General features: G+C 41.0%; 6 protein-coding genes and 3 non-coding genes across 11 annotated transcripts; 4 read left to right on the plus strand and 5 right to left on the minus strand.

Moving 5' to 3' along the window:
• Nucleotides 1-87: 87 nt before the first annotated feature.
• Nucleotides 88-1,362, minus strand: LOC108652543 (uncharacterized). The gene is made up of 3 exons (XM_018102752.3): nucleotides 1,211-1,362; nucleotides 934-995; nucleotides 88-844 (listed from the first exon to the last, which is right to left on the minus strand). The coding sequence occupies exons 2-3, from the start codon at nucleotides 979-981 to the stop codon at nucleotides 176-178; spliced, it is 717 nt and encodes a 238-aa protein (XP_017958241.1). The 5' UTR covers nucleotides 982-995; nucleotides 1,211-1,362; the 3' UTR covers nucleotides 88-175.
• A 424-nt stretch (nucleotides 1,363-1,786) lies between these two features.
• LOC108650305 (protein obstructor-E) lies at nucleotides 1,787-2,910 on the plus strand. Its single transcript, XM_089259629.1, has 4 exons — nucleotides 1,787-1,805; nucleotides 1,860-2,075; nucleotides 2,136-2,572; nucleotides 2,637-2,910. Coding segments are annotated over exons 1-4 (882 nt in total). The 5' UTR covers nucleotides 1,787-1,804; the 3' UTR covers nucleotides 2,865-2,910.
• Nucleotides 2,911-3,374: 464 nt separating this feature from the next.
• Nucleotides 3,375-5,290, minus strand: LOC149091501 (protein obstructor-E). Its single transcript, XM_089259252.1, has 4 exons — nucleotides 5,284-5,290; nucleotides 4,457-4,603; nucleotides 3,697-4,133; nucleotides 3,375-3,635 (listed from the first exon to the last, which is right to left on the minus strand). Exons 1-4 carry the CDS (start codon nucleotides 5,288-5,290, stop codon nucleotides 3,411-3,413), a joined length of 816 nt encoding a protein of 271 aa, XP_089115378.1. The 3' UTR covers nucleotides 3,375-3,410.
• A 395-nt stretch (nucleotides 5,291-5,685) lies between these two features.
• Nucleotides 5,686-6,948, plus strand: LOC149091502 (uncharacterized). Its single transcript, XM_089259894.1, has 3 exons — nucleotides 5,686-5,802; nucleotides 5,865-6,104; nucleotides 6,164-6,948. Coding segments are annotated over exons 1-3 (960 nt in total). The 5' UTR covers nucleotides 5,686-5,801; the 3' UTR covers nucleotides 6,883-6,948.
• Nucleotides 6,949-7,570: 622 nt separating this feature from the next.
• On the plus strand, nucleotides 7,571-14,334 carry LOC108652143 (uncharacterized). 3 transcript variants are annotated; one of them, XM_089260585.1, is made up of 3 exons: nucleotides 7,571-8,167; nucleotides 12,672-13,438; nucleotides 13,507-14,334. In XM_089260585.1, exons 2-3 carry the CDS (start codon nucleotides 12,693-12,695, stop codon nucleotides 14,288-14,290), a joined length of 1,530 nt encoding a protein of 509 aa, XP_089116711.1. In that variant the 5' UTR covers nucleotides 7,571-8,167; nucleotides 12,672-12,692; the 3' UTR covers nucleotides 14,291-14,334. The 3 variants fall into 3 exon arrangements, with proteins under 3 accessions (XP_089116711.1, XP_089116712.1, XP_017957726.1); XM_089260586.1 differs by having other exon boundaries at nucleotides 7,571-7,789; nucleotides 12,669-13,438; XM_018102237.3 differs by having other exon boundaries at nucleotides 7,574-8,167; nucleotides 12,669-13,438.
• TRNAV-AAC (transfer RNA valine (anticodon AAC)) lies at nucleotides 8,987-9,059 on the minus strand. The gene has a single exon. It is a non-coding gene; the product is annotated as a tRNA-Val (tRNA).
• TRNAV-AAC (transfer RNA valine (anticodon AAC)) lies at nucleotides 9,526-9,598 on the minus strand. Its single transcript has one exon. It is a non-coding gene; the product is annotated as a tRNA-Val (tRNA).
• On the minus strand, nucleotides 11,826-11,898 carry TRNAV-AAC (transfer RNA valine (anticodon AAC)). Its single transcript has one exon. It is a non-coding gene; the product is annotated as a tRNA-Val (tRNA).
• A 765-nt stretch (nucleotides 14,335-15,099) lies between the features above and the next one.
• Nucleotides 15,100-17,490, plus strand: LOC108652145 (nitric oxide synthase-interacting protein homolog). The gene is made up of 3 exons (XM_018102238.3): nucleotides 15,100-15,951; nucleotides 16,014-16,122; nucleotides 17,168-17,490. Exons 1-3 carry the CDS (start codon nucleotides 15,203-15,205, stop codon nucleotides 17,237-17,239), a joined length of 930 nt encoding a protein of 309 aa, XP_017957727.1. The 5' UTR covers nucleotides 15,100-15,202; the 3' UTR covers nucleotides 17,240-17,490.
• Nucleotides 17,491-17,529: the final 39 nt, after the last annotated feature.

Genomic DNA, 17,529 nt, shown 5'->3' on the forward strand with positions numbered 1-17,529 from the left:
GTGCAGTAAAATATGCATGGCGCGAGTGAATAATCTTTTAAAATTAATTTTTAAAAATATATATATTTAAAATATGAACAGAATAGGTCTAATATGAGCAATTTTTATTTCATATATATAAACATAGGCTATTCAGCAAGTGAGTTGTATTTATATTCAATAGGTATTATTTATTCTATTTGCTCTGTTTGCGCTGTATAATTTCCTCCTTCAATGCCTTAATACGCAATCGTTCCGCACGCAAACTTTCCTCTTGTCCACGCAAATCACTTGTGAAATCCGTGACCATGTTGATCATTGCATTTAGGAGCTCTGCATTGTCCGGAGCAGTCTTAGATGTGGATGACTCAGCTCCTGATGATAAAGCGCTTTTGCTAGTGCTGCTGCTGGTGCTCGTGCTGCTGCTGCTGGACTGTACAGATTGTGATGACATAGTTTGTCTGCTCTGTTGCACAGTCGACGATGATGACGATTTGGACTCCATGCTGGATATATGTTCCTCGATGCGCTTTGTCGAATCGGTCATATGCTGAACACGTTTGAATTGCGCCTTCAAATTTGCGATTTCCGCCAGCTTTTCCTGCAGATAGTTCGCCGTTTCTTCCGTATCTTCCTCAGTAGTGGCATTGTCTTTTTCTTCGGTTGCTACGCTTTCCGCAGTAGCGAGTGAGGACTGCGAGGACTGTGAGGACTGTGAGCCAGAGGTTACAACGCTCACTGTTTCCTGCTCCCTGGTGGCAATTCTCAATTGCTGGCGCTGGGCGCTTAAGCGTGTTAGTTCCGCCTGCAGCTGACGATGCTCCTCCTGCATTTCCTCCAACTGACGATTGGAAGCAGCCAACAGCTGTGACAAAACATATTAAAATGTATTAATATGCATGTACTTGTACCTATTATTAACGATGATCATGTTTCATTTGACTCAATTTTTACCTCGCTCAGTGCGGCATTATCTTGGGGCTTATTCAGTTCGTTGACCATTATGTGGACCGTTCCTTTAAAGAAAAATCTTTGTGTTTAGCCGTTTATAATTGTGTTTTTAAAATATATTCGTACACACAAATACACAAACACACGCACACACGAGTAATTAGAGCTCCCAAAGCTATAAATAACACATTTTCGACTTTGTGGTAATATTTGTGTCAATCATCATGACAGTCTTCGGTAGGCCCTCATTTGGAAAACAAAAGCAATTATATAAACTTACAGAACGGAATGTGTACAGGCACTGCACTAGGTCTTCAAAATTATGTTAAAAGAGATATATGTATGTTATATATATTTTCTTTTCCTGAACAATGCGCTCGTTCAGATGCCAATTTTCCTACTAAATGATTGAGTCGAAAATGAAAATATTTTATACGATAATTTATATACATACACCCATACGTGTACACACATACATAGGCATCTATAATGTGTAGGCAAACCAAATATATTTTTATATATACTCAAGTTCGTAGTGCTTGCCAGGCGACAAAATTTTCAGAAACGAAATCTCTACAAAGAACTCTTCATATATCTTCTGAATATGCATCTAGTATACGAGCTGAATTGTGCGATTTTCCTTCAAAATGGCCTCTAGCTTAGTCACCAGTTCATGACGTGCTGTTATCTTGCAAATTAAAATGTTCTGTTCAGTATAAGAGTCGGTTCTCTCATGAAGCTATTGATAAGGGCTCAAAAGTATCTGTTATTGAAATAGATCGACAGAACTCGAAGATATCAAGCATATAAATTCGGTTGGTGCCACCACCTAACGACAACAGTTGACTTCGGCAAGTGCTACGATATAGAAGTAAGTAAGCCGGATATTAAGTGCTCGACAATGTTTAATAATTTCTCTTCATCGGAAGTGAAATTCGTGATATATATTGGACTTTTAGCACTATGTCAATGTGTATTGATAAGGGCTCAGCAATTCGAGGCACCAGAGCCTGAGGAGGATGACACCGTAACAGTATTGAATGGAAGCACTCTTTATACGGGCAACATAAGTCTGTGCAATAATGTTGCCAACAGAGTTTTTCTGCCCTATGTGGGAGACTGCAAAAAATATTATCTCTGCTGGGGTGAGAAGAATGTAGGATAGAAAACCTTATTTCATTTTAAAAATCATTTATTCCTATTAGATGGGGAGGCCATAGAGAAACAGTGCAATAAGAACTATGAGTTCAATGCTCGCAACCAAAGTTGCAGCTTTCCGGATAAAGCCAACTGTATGCCCAAATGTGAATCCTACAATCTGACGAGCTTCCGCTACGACCGCACCTGCACCAAATACGTGCTCTGCTATTACGGCATTCCAGTTCTGCGGGAATGCCAGGATGGATTGCAATACAATGCGGAGACGGATCGCTGCGATTTCCCCCAACATGTGGACTGTGTGGACAACGAGTGCATGAGATTGGGTGATGCAGTGGAGCTGTTGTACTTACCTAGCAAGGCGTCATGCTCTCAATATTTCCTGTGTGCGAGAGGCGTGGCCGTTAAGTCTACCTGTGCAAAGGGATTGTATTTCAGTACCAGCTGCAATTGCTGTGATTATCCCAATCGGTCGGCATGCCAGGTGGGTTCCTAGTGATATAGATTTGAAGCAATCTCTGTCATCTTTATGTCATTTATGTATTTAGATTCCAGCATTGAAACGCAATATTCAACCCTTTTCTCGTATGCCACTGCGAGGCGCTGATGTCATCTGTCCACGTCATGGAGCTCACTTCTACGCCCACAAATCGAGGCGTGATGCCTATTACTATTGCGTGGAGGGTCATGGAGTTACCTTGGACTGTACGCCCGGCCTGTGGTATGATGCAAATGTTCAAGAATGCCGAGAACCCGAAAAGATATTGAAGGCTTAACAAGGCAATCAATAAAAACTAAAAAGTTAGTTTTGAATACAGCAAATATATGTATATCAATTTACTTAAGGAATTTTACGATAAATCGAGAGTTACAGATTTGCCACATCCTATATTTGATGAAGATATACTATAGAGACTAACTCGAGCAAATGTTAAATGAGTTAACTGCAAGATTTGTTTAATTTTTCACGCCCCCAGTAGATATATAGTTAGATACTCGTCTGTTATACTTATCTTTTAGATTTGTATACAAAAAATAAAGTTCCATCTTGTATATATGTAGCAAGCCACCAATAAGGAGAGAAAATTCTCAAAATCTCATATTAATAGCAAACTAGCTTTACCTCAACATATTTTCTAACCATTTATTTTCTAACCTTTTCGCTCTTCATTTTTTTGTCGCCTGCATTGCAGCAGAGATCAGCGTTCCCCGAACGGCTAAAATTAGCTAATGAGAGTCGCGTCTAGGCATTTGCAATGAGCGTCTATAAACAAAATGCAAACAAATTGATTGAACTTTAAAATTTATTTTGCTGACATCCTCTAGGCCTTCACGAACTGTGGCTCGCGGCATTCCTCCCGCTCGGCGTCGTAGACCAGACCCGGGGTGCAGTCCAGAGTGACGGATTTACCATTAGAGCAGTAGTAATAGGCATCATTGCGGGTCTTGTGGGCAATGAAGTGAGAGCCCTGGTCGGGGCATGTGATGCCCCCGGAACGTGGTGGGACTCTGGAAAAGGGCTTGATGTCACGCTGTAGGGTCTCAACCTAAATGAAATGACAATCTTGCTATCGATAAAGTTCCATATATGATAAATAGAAGACCTACAGTACAATTGACGCGGGAGGGAAAGTCACAGCAGTTGCATTCGGGATTGAATTGAAGACCCCTGGCGCAGGTCTGATTGACTGGCAGACCATCCAGGCAAACATAGTACTTGTCACACTTAGACTTGCTGGCAATGTAAACAATGTCGTCCACATTGTTCTGGCGCACGCACAGATTATCCACACAGTCCACATACTGGGGGAAGTCGCATCGATCCGTCTCAGCATTGTATTGCAGTCCATCGGCGCACTCACGCAGCACCGGCTCTCCGCCAAAGCACAGAACGTACTTGGTGCAGGTGCGATCGTAGCAGAAGGAGCTCAACCCCTGCGTGGGGCATGTGGGCAGGCAGCGCACCTCTGAGACGCCCACACACTGTTGTTTGCGAGCATCGAAGAAGTAGCCACTGCTGCAGCTGCGAGGTACAGCTCTGCCGGCTGTCAAAGGCAGAATATCAAACTTATTATAAATAGAGAAAGAGAAGACCCATGAATGGGCATATGCATGACTGTATGTCATGTGCACTTGAGCTGGGAATAGGTGTGAGTTAGAGTGAGATGCCGCTATTCAGGTGCAATGTGGTGGATATTGAAATCCACCAAAGCTATAAGGCAGACTATGGTGTGTTTCCATATCCACCAAAGTGTGAGCTGCTTACGTGAATGCAAATAATAATGAAATATCCACCTCACAGCTCAGCTGTGAGTTGGCCAATTGAAATATTAGATGAATTACGCGTATGGAGTTACATGAAACTCACCAACGCACAGATAGTAGTTGCTACAATTGTCGAGACTTGGCAGAAACAGATTGTCGACCACATTGGAGCAAATGTTCACATCCCCCAGCCCGACGCCTAGCAACGTGGCCAATGAGATCAGCGTCAGCAATTGACTGTATTTGATCACTAATCAAATAAATATATATTTACAGAATTATGGTTAAATTATATACAATACAATACAATAGATATACCAAACGTTATGTTATACTCACTGTTCTCTCGTCTCGTTTCTAACTGTAACTGTAACTGTAACTGTAACTGTGGCCACGGAGGCGAAGAAAACTTCATTTTATAGGCAACCATTTTGTTTGGGTTTCCTTTTATCGGTCTTTCATGTTTGTTTTCTACTTTTGGCAATCAGATACATACGATTATTTTGTTGCTCATCGGCGAAAGCGACACTTATCAGAAAGGAAACACGTTCGCAATTGGTAATTTTTAGCGACAGACTCGGTGCATGAATTCAAATTGGATAGATAAAAGCTCATATCACACGCGACGACAGAAAATAAAAAGTTAGAAGGAAACTCTTAAATCATAAATATCATATGCACAATTCAAGTGAACTGCCTTATCAACAGCGTTTGGGGCGAGCATATGTAAAGTATATTTACAGCATGTAATTTAAAGTAGCCTGGATAATATTAGTAGGAGAAATTGCTTGGGGTTATAAAGTAATCCAAATAGTAACTAATAATTTAAATGGGTAGTTTTAAGATTGGAATAAGTATTCTAGATCAATATAGAAATATCATATTATTATTGTATTATATTATCCCTAGTTGTTAATATACTTCTAATACATTGCATTACTTATCACTAATTGTTAGCATTTATTAAGTTAATTCTCTAGAAACAAGAATCTAACATATCACACATGCTGTGATTTGAAATTAATTTCATTAATTTGAATATTTGAAAAGCAGTTTCCAAACCGACTCTCCTGGTTTTTGTATAGGTTACACTTCGAGGGGCTGTACTACTCCTATGGATCGAAAATAATAAAATAAATCTGTTTATATAGATAATAGAGCTCTCAAAGTTTGTTCTCTTTTGTCAAAGAGTTAATCAAACGTTTTCGGATGCAATATACATATTAGACAAGAATAAATCGGCAAATGACTTTTCTGTATCAGGTGGCAAATTAAAAATGTAGTTTTCCTTCGAGAGGCTAGCGCGCGTGCCTAAATGCGATAATGTCGCTTTCCGACAACTCATTAGAAAGAGTCAAAGATATCGAAAAAAGTTAGTTCCCCAGCTATAAAAGCAAACTTAACCAAGAGCTTAGCATAGTTCTTTTCGGGAACTCTATCTATCAAAGAGTGCGTAGTCGACTTATTTTTCAAAAACTTTTCCATTGACTTTTCCCTTTGTTTCTTTACAGTGAAATTTCTTTACGGATTGGCTTTATTTGTCTTGTTCCAATGCTCGGGAGCAAGATTTCATTTGAAGCTGACGCCACAGTCAGAAGAGATTGTGGCACCTGATCCAGAAGAAAATGTCGTGAATCCCGATGGTCCTTTCTCCTCCTTAGTCGTGAACGACATAAATCTGTGCGCAAATATGGCTGACCAGTCCCTGCTGCCCTACATAGGCAACTGCTCCAGCTTCATCTCCTGCGTTGGTAGGTACGAACTTAACCCATTAGGAAACGGAATCTAACTCGTCGAAAACTCTTTCCAGGTGGCAAGGTCGATTATATCGGCAGCTGCTATGATGGAGAGGCTTTTGAAGAGCTTTGCAAGGGAAATGCCACAGATTGCCATCTCGGGTTTGATTACAAGTTCCAGGCATGCACCTACATAGATAACGATGTCAAGTGCCTGCCCGAATGTGAAGAATACAAACTTACGAGCTTCTGTTATGATCGCACCTGCACCAAATACGTGCTCTGCTATTACGGCATTCCGGTACTGAGGGAATGCTACGACGGGCTGCAGTACAATGCGGACACGGATCGCTGCGATTTCCCCGAATTTGTGGACTGTGTGGAAAACGATTGTCCTCAAGAGATAACGGTCTCGAACATTCGCTATCTGCCCAGCAAGGCGCAGTGCAACAAGTACTTCATCTGCTCCAATGGCATGCCCTGGCCCCAAGAGTGCGCCAATGGCTTAGCCTTTAACCCCGAATGCAATTGCTGTGATTATGCGAGCAAAGTCCAATGCAACGTAACTACTTCATTGCAGCAGCGCAATATTCAGCCCTATTCCCGCGTACCGCCTCGACGCGCTGACATCATCTGCCCGGACACTGGCGTTCACTTCTATCCCCACAACTCGAGACGAGACTCTTACTACTATTGCGTAGAGGGACAGGGCATCACCTTGGACTGCACACCCGGCTTGTTGTACGACCCCAAGGTGCATGAGTGCCGCGATCCCAAATACGTTCAGATCTAAATGTAATGCCAATTGAATTAAATATAGGCGCTTCGCATATGCCTTTTATGCAATATAGTATACACAAAATTCACATTGAATGGTTTTAATGATCATTTACTTGCGGCTCATTTACCAAATGGAAATGAGTATATTTCTTCAGCGATGTCTGTGCTGCTGCGCATCTATGATATTTTTGATACACCAGGGTTTAAATTTGGAATATTGCATACTGCTTGCATTGACAACACAAATACAAATATTAAATATTAATAAACTCCCTTATTAATAAACTAAAAAAAAATCGGAGTTATCTATATCTAGCAGTGTCTTGCAGCTTGCGGCTGGCAGAATTTTTACCGCGAGTGAGCATTGTGCAGTCGGTATCACCTGAAAGTAATGTTCTTATTGTTCATATTGCTTTTTCATGAACAAAAGCTTCTTTTATCCCAGACCCAAACCATTCTGAAAGGAAGCTCCCTCATTGCGCATGACTCGTACAGCTACCGCGTCTTTTGAGAGCAGATTGAGACCCCATTTGTGCAATGGCCACCCACTCACATTTACTCACACTTACACCCACACACACACACACACACACACACACACACACACACACACACACACATGGAGTGTAACCAATACCGAAAGCAAAAACCAAATGTTGGCAGTCTCTGAATTTGCTTTGCAAGGCAACCAATACACACACGCACACACTTCCACCCACACACATGCACGTGCACGAGAAGCACGCTCTATGAAGAAATAATCTTGAATCTGAACTCATGAAAAGTGAAAATGTTCCGCTAGCTGCATTCAGAAACTCAGTTGGCGCTGTCAGTTGGCTGCGGGTCCTTGCGCAGGAGGCAGCAGATAGTCAAAATGCGAGTTTAGAGACGCGCGCAGTGCTTTCATTAGTGTAAACATAGTAAGAACAATAATTTAACGAGCACTTGGCATTCGATATGTGAAATTGCAATCAATGTTTCGCTGCATCTGACAATTTAAGAATTTTGTGTTTGATTCACTTTCGCGTGCTTCAGTCGAGGCTGGCAGAAGGAGACGTTTTTGTTTCTTTTTTGTTTGCCAGTTGTGTTTTGTTGTGTGTATCGCAGTGCCAGGTCAGTTGAGCGTTCAAGGACTTTTTCGTGCAACAACAACAACAACAACAACGACAACGACGACAACAACATCAACAATAACAATAATAACAATCAATGTGCTTAAAGTGTGCAAAAATAGCAAAAAGAAATGCAAACGAAAACTCTTAGCTGTTAGAGCATAATAGAAAGATAAATAAATACAGGTAAAAGAGTGTTAACAAAAGCCACCCAAATTGGCATGCACTTGAAAATGAAATGCACACCAACACATGCACACACACACACACACACACACACACACGAAGGCATTCGCATTGCATTGAAGCTGTTCGCATTGCTCATACGCAGCGTTCGCCATCAATGAACAGACAGACAGATAGTCGTGGGAATTATCCGGATAGCTTCAGCGCCGAACTGACTTAATGCCGTAGCCTTTACGTTTTCATTTTCATTTCACGTATTTTTTGGTCTTTGCGGATCCACTTCCCGCCAAGCAGAAAACGAAAACGATACAAAAAGGACGCCCATAAAGGTTAACGGCAAAAACAAACCATCAAATAAAGAAGGTTGAAAAAAAGTCCAGTTCACAAAGAGTGAGAGTGAGTGGTTGGGCCTTACTACAGGGACTACAGTTACCCTTATGTGCGGGTCGCGTAGTTTCCTGTTTTCAATTCTTGCTTTTGTTTGGCATATTTTGCATAGCTTCTCGCATCTGGTAAAGCGCCAGTGACACGGAACACTTTTTCTTTCAAAGAAGGCTCAGAGGATTCACGATTGTCTAGACAAAGACTAGTTTGTTAAGTTATTAAGAATTGGCTTACCCGCATAATAATGCAAATTTGTTCTATATAAAGAACGTATCTATGGAAATAGAAAAATAATGATTTTGTGTAATGTATTCATATTGCAAATATAAGTAAAGGAAATAAGTTGATTTAATTTATTCTAATATCTATCATTTACTGATTTTATTGAATTTAACAATAATTAAAAGTTTATATGAAACAAAAAAATTTGTCCCCTGTTTCCGCCCGGGATCGAACCGGGGGCCTTCTGCGTGTTAGGCAGATGTGATAACCGCTACACCACGGAAACAGCTGACGGCTATGGAGCCAGACACTGCTTTTATGCATGGAAACATGTGCGAGTGTTGAGTAATATACGAGCCGCACACAGCAAACAAGTTCGAGCCAAACAAAATCAGAAAATGAAAGGAAAACAAAAGAAATAAAATATAATAACAAAGGCTAAAGATAACGATGTACATAAAAATATGTGTGTGCGTTAAAATGTCTACCTGCATAACTAGCTCATTTAAAGTTCAAAGTAAAGTAGTTTGATAAGTAGTAAGTTTTGACTAACTGCTGATTTGTATGTATGTTTGTACATATAAAAATGTGTACACGCATATATATTTGACTACTTGTTTTTGGCCGAGCTTTATTGTACCCTTCAGATAATGGCTGTACAAACACACGTTATTTTAATGTAAATTAAGTTAGACTGGGCATCTTCTCTTACTAATAATTTTAAAATTAATTAAGGAAAAAAATTTAGCATCTGTTTCCGCCCGGGATCGAACCGGGGGCCTTCTGCGTGTTAGGCAGATGTGATAACCGCTACACCACGGAAACAGTTGAAATTCCGTCGGCCGAATAGTCTGGTTAAGTCAAAGACATTTCCAAATCTATTTCAATTATTCAAATCACTTTTTGCTTGCGGCTATTTTGAAGGCATTTTGGAATGCGACCAAATGATTTGCCGTTTTTTATTGTTTTTATTGCGGCTAAACACAGCGAGGAGCTGCCAAAAAGCTGATAATAGAAATATGGGCACGTTGAGTGAACAATTTATATACACACATACTCACATATGTATGTATGCATGTATGTACGCACGTAAATATGTACGCATACGTGCTGCCCATTCATAGAGAAGCAAAAATTATACCTAAAATATGTATAATTGTGTTTAAAAATGTATTAGTTTATACAAAAGACGTCAGTCAGCATTTCTGATCATGAGCTGATTGAATTCCCCTCGAAGGTCACAATATTGTGCTTTACTAGATACAATCTAAAAGTTTGCATTGTTGAGCGCCAATCAAGGCAAAAAGACAAAGCATCAAAGGAAGTGTGAACTGAAATTCGAACCCTTTGCTGGGGTCAATTCATAAATAGTTCGTTTAAACAAAGCAGACTTTCAGCGTGAATACCGAAAATCATCCTTTTAAATAGCTGAAATTCGATCAAGCTGGTCAATTTACATTGGTAATTGTAAGTGTTCTGCTAGTGTTTCATTAATTTCAAAATCACTTAACGTAATTGAAGCTGAAAAACTAAATTCTAGAAACTGCAAAATTAAACAAAAACTGTCTAAGGAGTTGGAGGTCAGGGATAACACACATACAATGCATACAGAATGCATTGAACCTTGGATCAGCTGGTAATAGAGACAGGGAAAGAGCGAGAGAGAAACAAGTCTAGAGGGACAACGAACGAAAGAGGTAGGAAAGAGATAGGGGATAGGGGACGGGGGTGTCAGAAACTGAGCAATTGGCTGAAATGAACCTATCAAGCGGTTGTCCAAAATGTCTCTTTTAAATACGAGTATGTTTATTTTATGACTTTTGTTCGCATTGCTCTAGTATTTATTTATTCGCCAGTGCGTTCAGCTCTGAGTGCGTTGTGTAACTTTTCTCGCCCAAGAAGTCGTTGACAAAGCAAAGCGTTGAACTTTGAACTTTCACAGAATCCGGGGACTCGGACGCAATTCGGAGCCGGACTCCGAATTGAATTACCACAGCAGACAAGAAATTAAAGAGGAATAATTTTTTAACGCCAGTCTTTAAATGACATTCATTTTATCAATTGTCATAAAGAACTGAATATATATACATATGTATATATTTATATATGTAAGGATGTTTATCTCTTTTTATGTGTGTGTGTGTGTTTTTTTTTTTTCTTTTTTTTTTTGTAATTGTTGATTGGCCAAGACCACAAGAACCGCAGAGCAGACCAACACCCCGGCCAGTGGGACCTGTGGGAGCAGTTCAATGAACAGCTGAGCAAGTTAAGCGGCAAAGCAAATGTAAACATTGTCTATACACAAAGCGAACGGTGGGACAATTTTCGCGAATTGGCTTTCATTTTCAGATACAAATTGCATCTAATAAAGTCAAACGGTAAACTAAGAGATAATATTGCCTTTTGTTTGTGTTGAGGCACTACGTAAATGAAATGTAATATTTACATATTTAAATATTCATATATTCATTGTACATCACATTCACATTTTTATATGTTTACATATTTCATATGATATTTGGCTAAAATTAAATTGGATTTTCATTTTGTAGTAGACAGCTGCAGTATTCGCTTTGTATATATTTATTTGATTTTAATTATTTATTATTAATTGAGGAGCCCTTAAATTCTTTGATAGCTTCATTTGAAACTATATTGATTTCAGTATACAGAAATGCAGATAATAAAATTACACATTTGAAAGTGATTGAATATTGACTAAAACTTCAATGTGAATGTACAAAAGCTAATAATTGAAACAATTTTTTTTTTTGTGAGAATTTTCATTTCTTTTGATATATACTTAAGAACTTTAAAAACTCTTTAAGCGAAAAGTTAAGTGATTTTGAAAAACTGAGTGCGAAATATGTTGTAAAAAATGTTAATGCAGACAAACTATATGTATATTTAAACTATATGTATATCTAAATATATATAAAATGTTTGCAGATATAAATGCTCGAACAGCAACAATGTTGTCTCCTCTACATTTTAACAATTTACATTTAACAATTATTCACATCAAATAAAATAATGACAAAAAGTGAATTTCTGTTTCCGCCCGGGATCGAACCGGGGGCCTTCTGCGTGTTAGGCAGATGTGATAACCGCTACACCACGGAAACAGTTGAATCTATCGCCGAAAGATAGCCAGTTTCACAAACTGTTCAAGCATCTAATTTTTTTTCTAAATTGAAATACTTAAATTATTTATTTATAACTTATCATTTTAGATTGTGCAAAGAATAGTCTAGCACTTTAGTCAAGCTCACTGTCTTTGTCTCTGTCGCCGTGTCTGTCTCTGTCTCTTTAACACTTTCTGTGGCTGCCATCCACGCCCCCCGGCATATACTTTGTTCATTTTTGGCGCGCTAAGCTTTTGTGTTAAGTTTGTTGAGTTTGCCAGCTCTTCTCCTGCTGTCAATGACACGGGAAGTGAAAGGACTCCCAAAATGTTGCTGTTCTTGTTGTTCTTGTAGCTATTACCATTTGGGGGTTATTTGATCTGGCAACAACCTTTGTTCGGCGCTTACCTATGCAGTTGCTCTGATGGGGAAAACGTTTGGGGCGGCTGCTGCCTTTTTTGTGGGGTAGTTGAACTTGAAATCTCACACAAAGAGGAAACGGCAGACAGACTTGGAGTGCAGCATAATAAAAAGCATTGGGCACGTTTCCTGTTTAGCTATACATCTATGTATGTATGCGTGCCTCCGCGTGTGTGTGCGCGTCTCTGTGTGTAAGAGGAATTCCTTCTTCCGTCTAGGCGAGAAGACACAAAGCCAAATGAGTCATGCGCTTTGTCTGGGCGTAAGAGGCGAGCGTCGCAAACCAAACTCCCAGCATTAACTTCAAATAAGTTTCGCGTCAATCTGCTAACACAAGTTCCTACTTACAGCAGTCGTCGAGTGCTCGCAGCGAGATGCATTTCTGGATTGACAAACGCTCGCAGCAATGCGGTTTTGGGCGCTCACGTGTCGCGGCTTCGCTGTCGCATGCGGGCGGCGGACTCAGCTACGGCCATCCGCCGCGACGCAGCAAGTCCAGCAGCAACAGTGCCAACAATGCGGCTGGCAGCAGCTGCAGCACTGGCAGCCACAATCAGGCGCTGGCCTCGGTGCATCGCGGCCCGGCGCCCTATGGGGGCGACTGCCAGTCGTCGGGCGCGGGCACCAGCCGCCAGTCCGCGCATTATGCGAGCAGCAACAATAATGCGCATGCCAGTGTGCAACAGCAACATCAGCAGCTGCTGCACCACAGTAGCAACAATAACAACAGCAACGCTGCCATGGCAACAACAGCAACTGCCAGCAACAACAACAATCCGAGCGGCACCGCCTCATCGGCTGCGGTGCTAACGGGCAGCGGGACGATTGTGCCGCTGGTGGCGCATGGCTCGCATTATCATCAGCACAGCAGCACGCGCTATCAGCCAAGACCCCAGCATCATCATCAGCAACAGTTGCAGCAGCTGCAGCAGCAACACCAGCTACAACAGCAACAGCAGCAGCAGCAGCATCAGCAGCATCACTATAGCTACAGCTATCATCATCCTCAATTTGGCAACATGGCGGTGCCCGTAAGGCAATATGAGCAACAACAACAGCACCAGCACCAGCACCAGCATCAGCAGCAACATCAACATCAGCAACATGCAGGCGTCTATGCGTAAGTAATTTTGATTGATGCTAAATTAATTAATTATTTACTTTGCTATTAAACATTTGATACATCAGGGACGATGCCTACAGCGCCTACCATCACCACCACAGCAGCAGCAGCAACAGCAACAGCTGCCCCAACACCAACAGCAGTCGATATGCAACACCGCGACGTCACAATTCCAGCAGCAATATGCGCCATGCCACTGTCACAGCATCAGCAGCAGCGGCAGCAGCAGCAGCAGCAGCAACAGCAGCAACTACAACAGCCTCTGTCACGGCTACTGCCACGCCCATACCGCCCACACAAACACAGACGGGGGTCCAAAGCAACCAGCTGCAGCAGCAGCATCACGCACTGCTGCAACACGCCGACTCGCAGCTGCTGCCCAGTCATCTGAAGTGCGGCATGTGCGCCTCGCTGGTGCTGGCCTCGGTGTTTGTGGCCGGGGCAAAGTTCTACTTTGACCACCAGGGCACTGGCCTGGAGGTGCTCATATTTTGCGCATTCTCGGCCACTTTCTTTCTGGCCGCCTGCATGGTGTCGCTCTGCCGCATACCCAAGGGCCTGCTACCTAGCAGCAGCGGCGGCGGCGGCAGCAACAGCCGCAGCGATGCACGCGCCGTGTGCCACAGCCGCGGCGGCAATGCCACCAGCTGCATGCTGGAGCTGAATGATGTCAGATATCTGGATGAGCGGCAGGTGGAGGTGAGTGCGGAAACAGCGGCAGCAGCAGCGGCCGGACCACCGCCATATCATATAGCAATATTGTTGCCGGAACAGACGCCGACGGCGCTGGGCAAACAGGTGCCACTGGATGAGTCACCGCCGCCGTCCTATGATAAGATACTCGTTTAGTTTAGATTTCGGCTTGGTAGGGATAGCGCTTTGGTTTTCGTTTAGGAATTGAGCGTCAATTTCAGTTAAGAGCCAACTATAAACCCAATCCAACATACCAAATACTTTTGCTCAATATTTTTCTAATGATAACGATATCAAGAACAAATTTATATATACATATACACGGCAAAAATGACATTTGCAACTAGATATACATATATACACATACATATATATACATACACATATATCTATACATATATAAATATAAAGTAAAATATATTTTTAAGCTCCAATTAATATTTTTACACTTTGAACTTTCTAATCCAAAACACCCTCACGCCCACACCCAGACACACACACACATCCACGAACCCCGAGAAATCTCCAGTCTCTCTACTAACTATGTATCATTTTTGTTCTGTGATATGCTCAAAAGAAAATCATACGAAATAATCCATTAGCGACAAAGCAAAGCGAAATAGATAAACCAGATTATATAGAAAATAGTTGCCATATAATATAGTAAACTGTGAGCATGTGAAATATTCAACTAAATACACATCAAGCAGCTACAGCAGTATTATTAGTCTGTAGCCATTTAAGTAACAACTACTCATATGCAACGTAAATAAATAAATTAAAAATGCAATATAATACAAATAAATAAAGAACGAATTAATGACAAAATACAATTAGGGTTCTCAATATTTATATTTAACGGCTGTCATTATATTCATATCGATAATAATTTTTTGTTTACACGTGTGGTAACACTGTCGGAGCGGCAGCCTCTTTTATCGTAAAATAGGCTGCATCGATAGCTATCGATAGTTCAGTGCTGCCACCTTCTTGATAGATATCGCAAATCACATTTGTAGTCGCCTGGCATTTGTTTATTTACATATTAATTTGTAAATATCATCAAAAATGACTCGTCACGCACGTAACTGCACCGCCGGAGCCGTTTACACGTACAACGAGAAGAAACGCGATGCTGCCGAGTCCGGATATGGCACAAATGCCAAGCGCCTTGGTAAAGACTCAGTGAAATCTTTCGATTGCTGTTCGTTGACTCTGCAGCCGTGCAGAAATCCTGTGGTCACCAAAGACGGCTACCTGTTCGACAAAGAGGCCATTCTGCAGTACATTATCACCAAGAAGAACGAGTACAGCCGGAAGCTAAAAGAGTACGAGCGCCTGCGTCGCATCGAGGAAAACGAAGTGACCCAGGAGGCCAATCAAAAGCAGCTGGCTCGCATGGAGAAATTCGTGAATGCCGAGAGGCCAACCACAACTCCCGCACACAAGCCGAACACAACATTGTTCAAGTCCACAAAGTTGGACGATAAGCCCAGCACATCATCAGCAGCCAGTGCCAGCTCAACGAGCTCCATTTCCAACATGACCAATGGACACGAAACGAAGCTGCCCAGCTTTTGGCTGCCCTCCGAGTGCCCCAATGCAGGCGTTGCCAAAGCGCAGCCACCCGATCCTACCATCTATTGCCCCGTCTCGCAGAAACCACTTAAAGTCAAGGACCTAATCGATGTCAAATTCACACTACTTAAGGATGGGGACAACAAACGTTCGCTCATTGCCAAGGAGGCGCGCTACATGTGCCCCATCACACACGATGTCCTCAGCAATGCAGTGCCCTGTGCCGTGCTGCGTCCCACGTGAGTTAAACTGAATCTAAAGTTGGCATAGAAATATACGTAGATTTCCTTCTCATTTGCAGTGGCGATGTGGTCACTATGGAATGCGTCGAGAAGCTCATTCGCAAAGACATGATTCATCCCCTCACCGACCGCAAGCTCAAGGAAAAGGACATCATCCCACTGCAACGTGTAAGTACATCAATTGGGCATTTACTACTTAATGAAATTTTTTCTATAAATATGTATACTCTGAGCCCATTGAGCATGTGAAGCCAGAGTATAATCATTTTATTAAACGGCAAAGGGAGTATATGTATATATTCTTAATCAGTGGGACGAATTGAGTCGATTTAGCGGCTGTCCGTTTTTGGAAGTTATTTATAAGTATATATATCCTACAGATTTTTGATTTATCTTCTAAGTGCTTCCTCCGAGTCTTTCCTCCAAGTCTTTAATGCTTAGCTGAAGGATCACAGCCTTCATTTCACTTTACTGCACTGTACTAGTGAGTTCCACCAAGCCTGAGCGACTGAAGAAGTGCTGCAGCTGCTGACTTTTATATAAGGCGATTCTCACTTAGCCATTAAGTCGCGCTCAAAGTTCTCGTTGCAGTCGATTAATGGGAGCACTCTCTGCTGTTCTCTGCATTCTAACTTCACTTCTCTCAACTATAAATACCAAATGAATACTGCTGTATACATATAGACAACTTAAATGATCTTCTGTGAGTGAGTTAGATACACAGAGATATATATATGTAGACAAACTAATAAGAAACAATATTCATATATAGTTGATAAGCCTAAATGTTTATATGCTATGTAAATAGCTTATTATTAATATTTATAATTATTTAATGGCATAGACCGCACCTTTTCTGTTTTATGATTCTTTTAAAGATTACGCAATTTCTGACTGTTCCATTCCATATTTATATTCAAGGGATTTATTTTTTGTATACAGATCAATTGTAGACACTTTAGTTTTGGAAATTCTTTAATACCAGAAACTGATTTATACCTCGATTCATGTAGGTATTTTAAAATACAATAAATAATTTTTTGTAGAGTTTACTACAGTCTAAACTTTAAAGCAATAGCTGCTGACTATCTGTCTAGTCGGGCATATCCGACTAAAGAATTCTTAATTGCTCTCTCTCTCTCGCTCTCTCTCTCTCTCTCTTTAATTAAAATAGAACCTAAACAAAGTTACATTCTTATTTTTGTTCTTCCAGGGTGGAACGGGCTATTCATTTACCAATGACAATCTGCAAGCCAAGGAGCAGCGACCAATGCTGCAGGTTTAAGCCCATTACGAATACAAATTAACTAATTAGTTTAGTAGTAAAGATTTTAAAGTTGAAAATATAAAGTTTATTATTTGTACAAAATATCATGCGATGTATAAGCGTAAATCATGTAAAGATCTTTTAAACATTTATTAAATATGCAATTCATTTAGAGTTAGACTTAATAGACATTTTCACTGCAACCTTGACACACTCTTACCCTAAATGAAATCATGTTAAATAGATAAGTTTTTGCAAAAGAACAAAAACCGTACACGTTTTCTTGATAACAATATTGATATGTGGTG

Source organism: Drosophila navojoa, chromosome 4 (assembly GCF_054131105.1).
Source record: "Drosophila navojoa isolate 15081-1374.11 chromosome 4, UAZ_NAV_1.0, whole genome shotgun sequence".
Taxonomy (NCBI): Eukaryota; Metazoa; Arthropoda; class Insecta; order Diptera; family Drosophilidae; genus Drosophila; species Drosophila navojoa.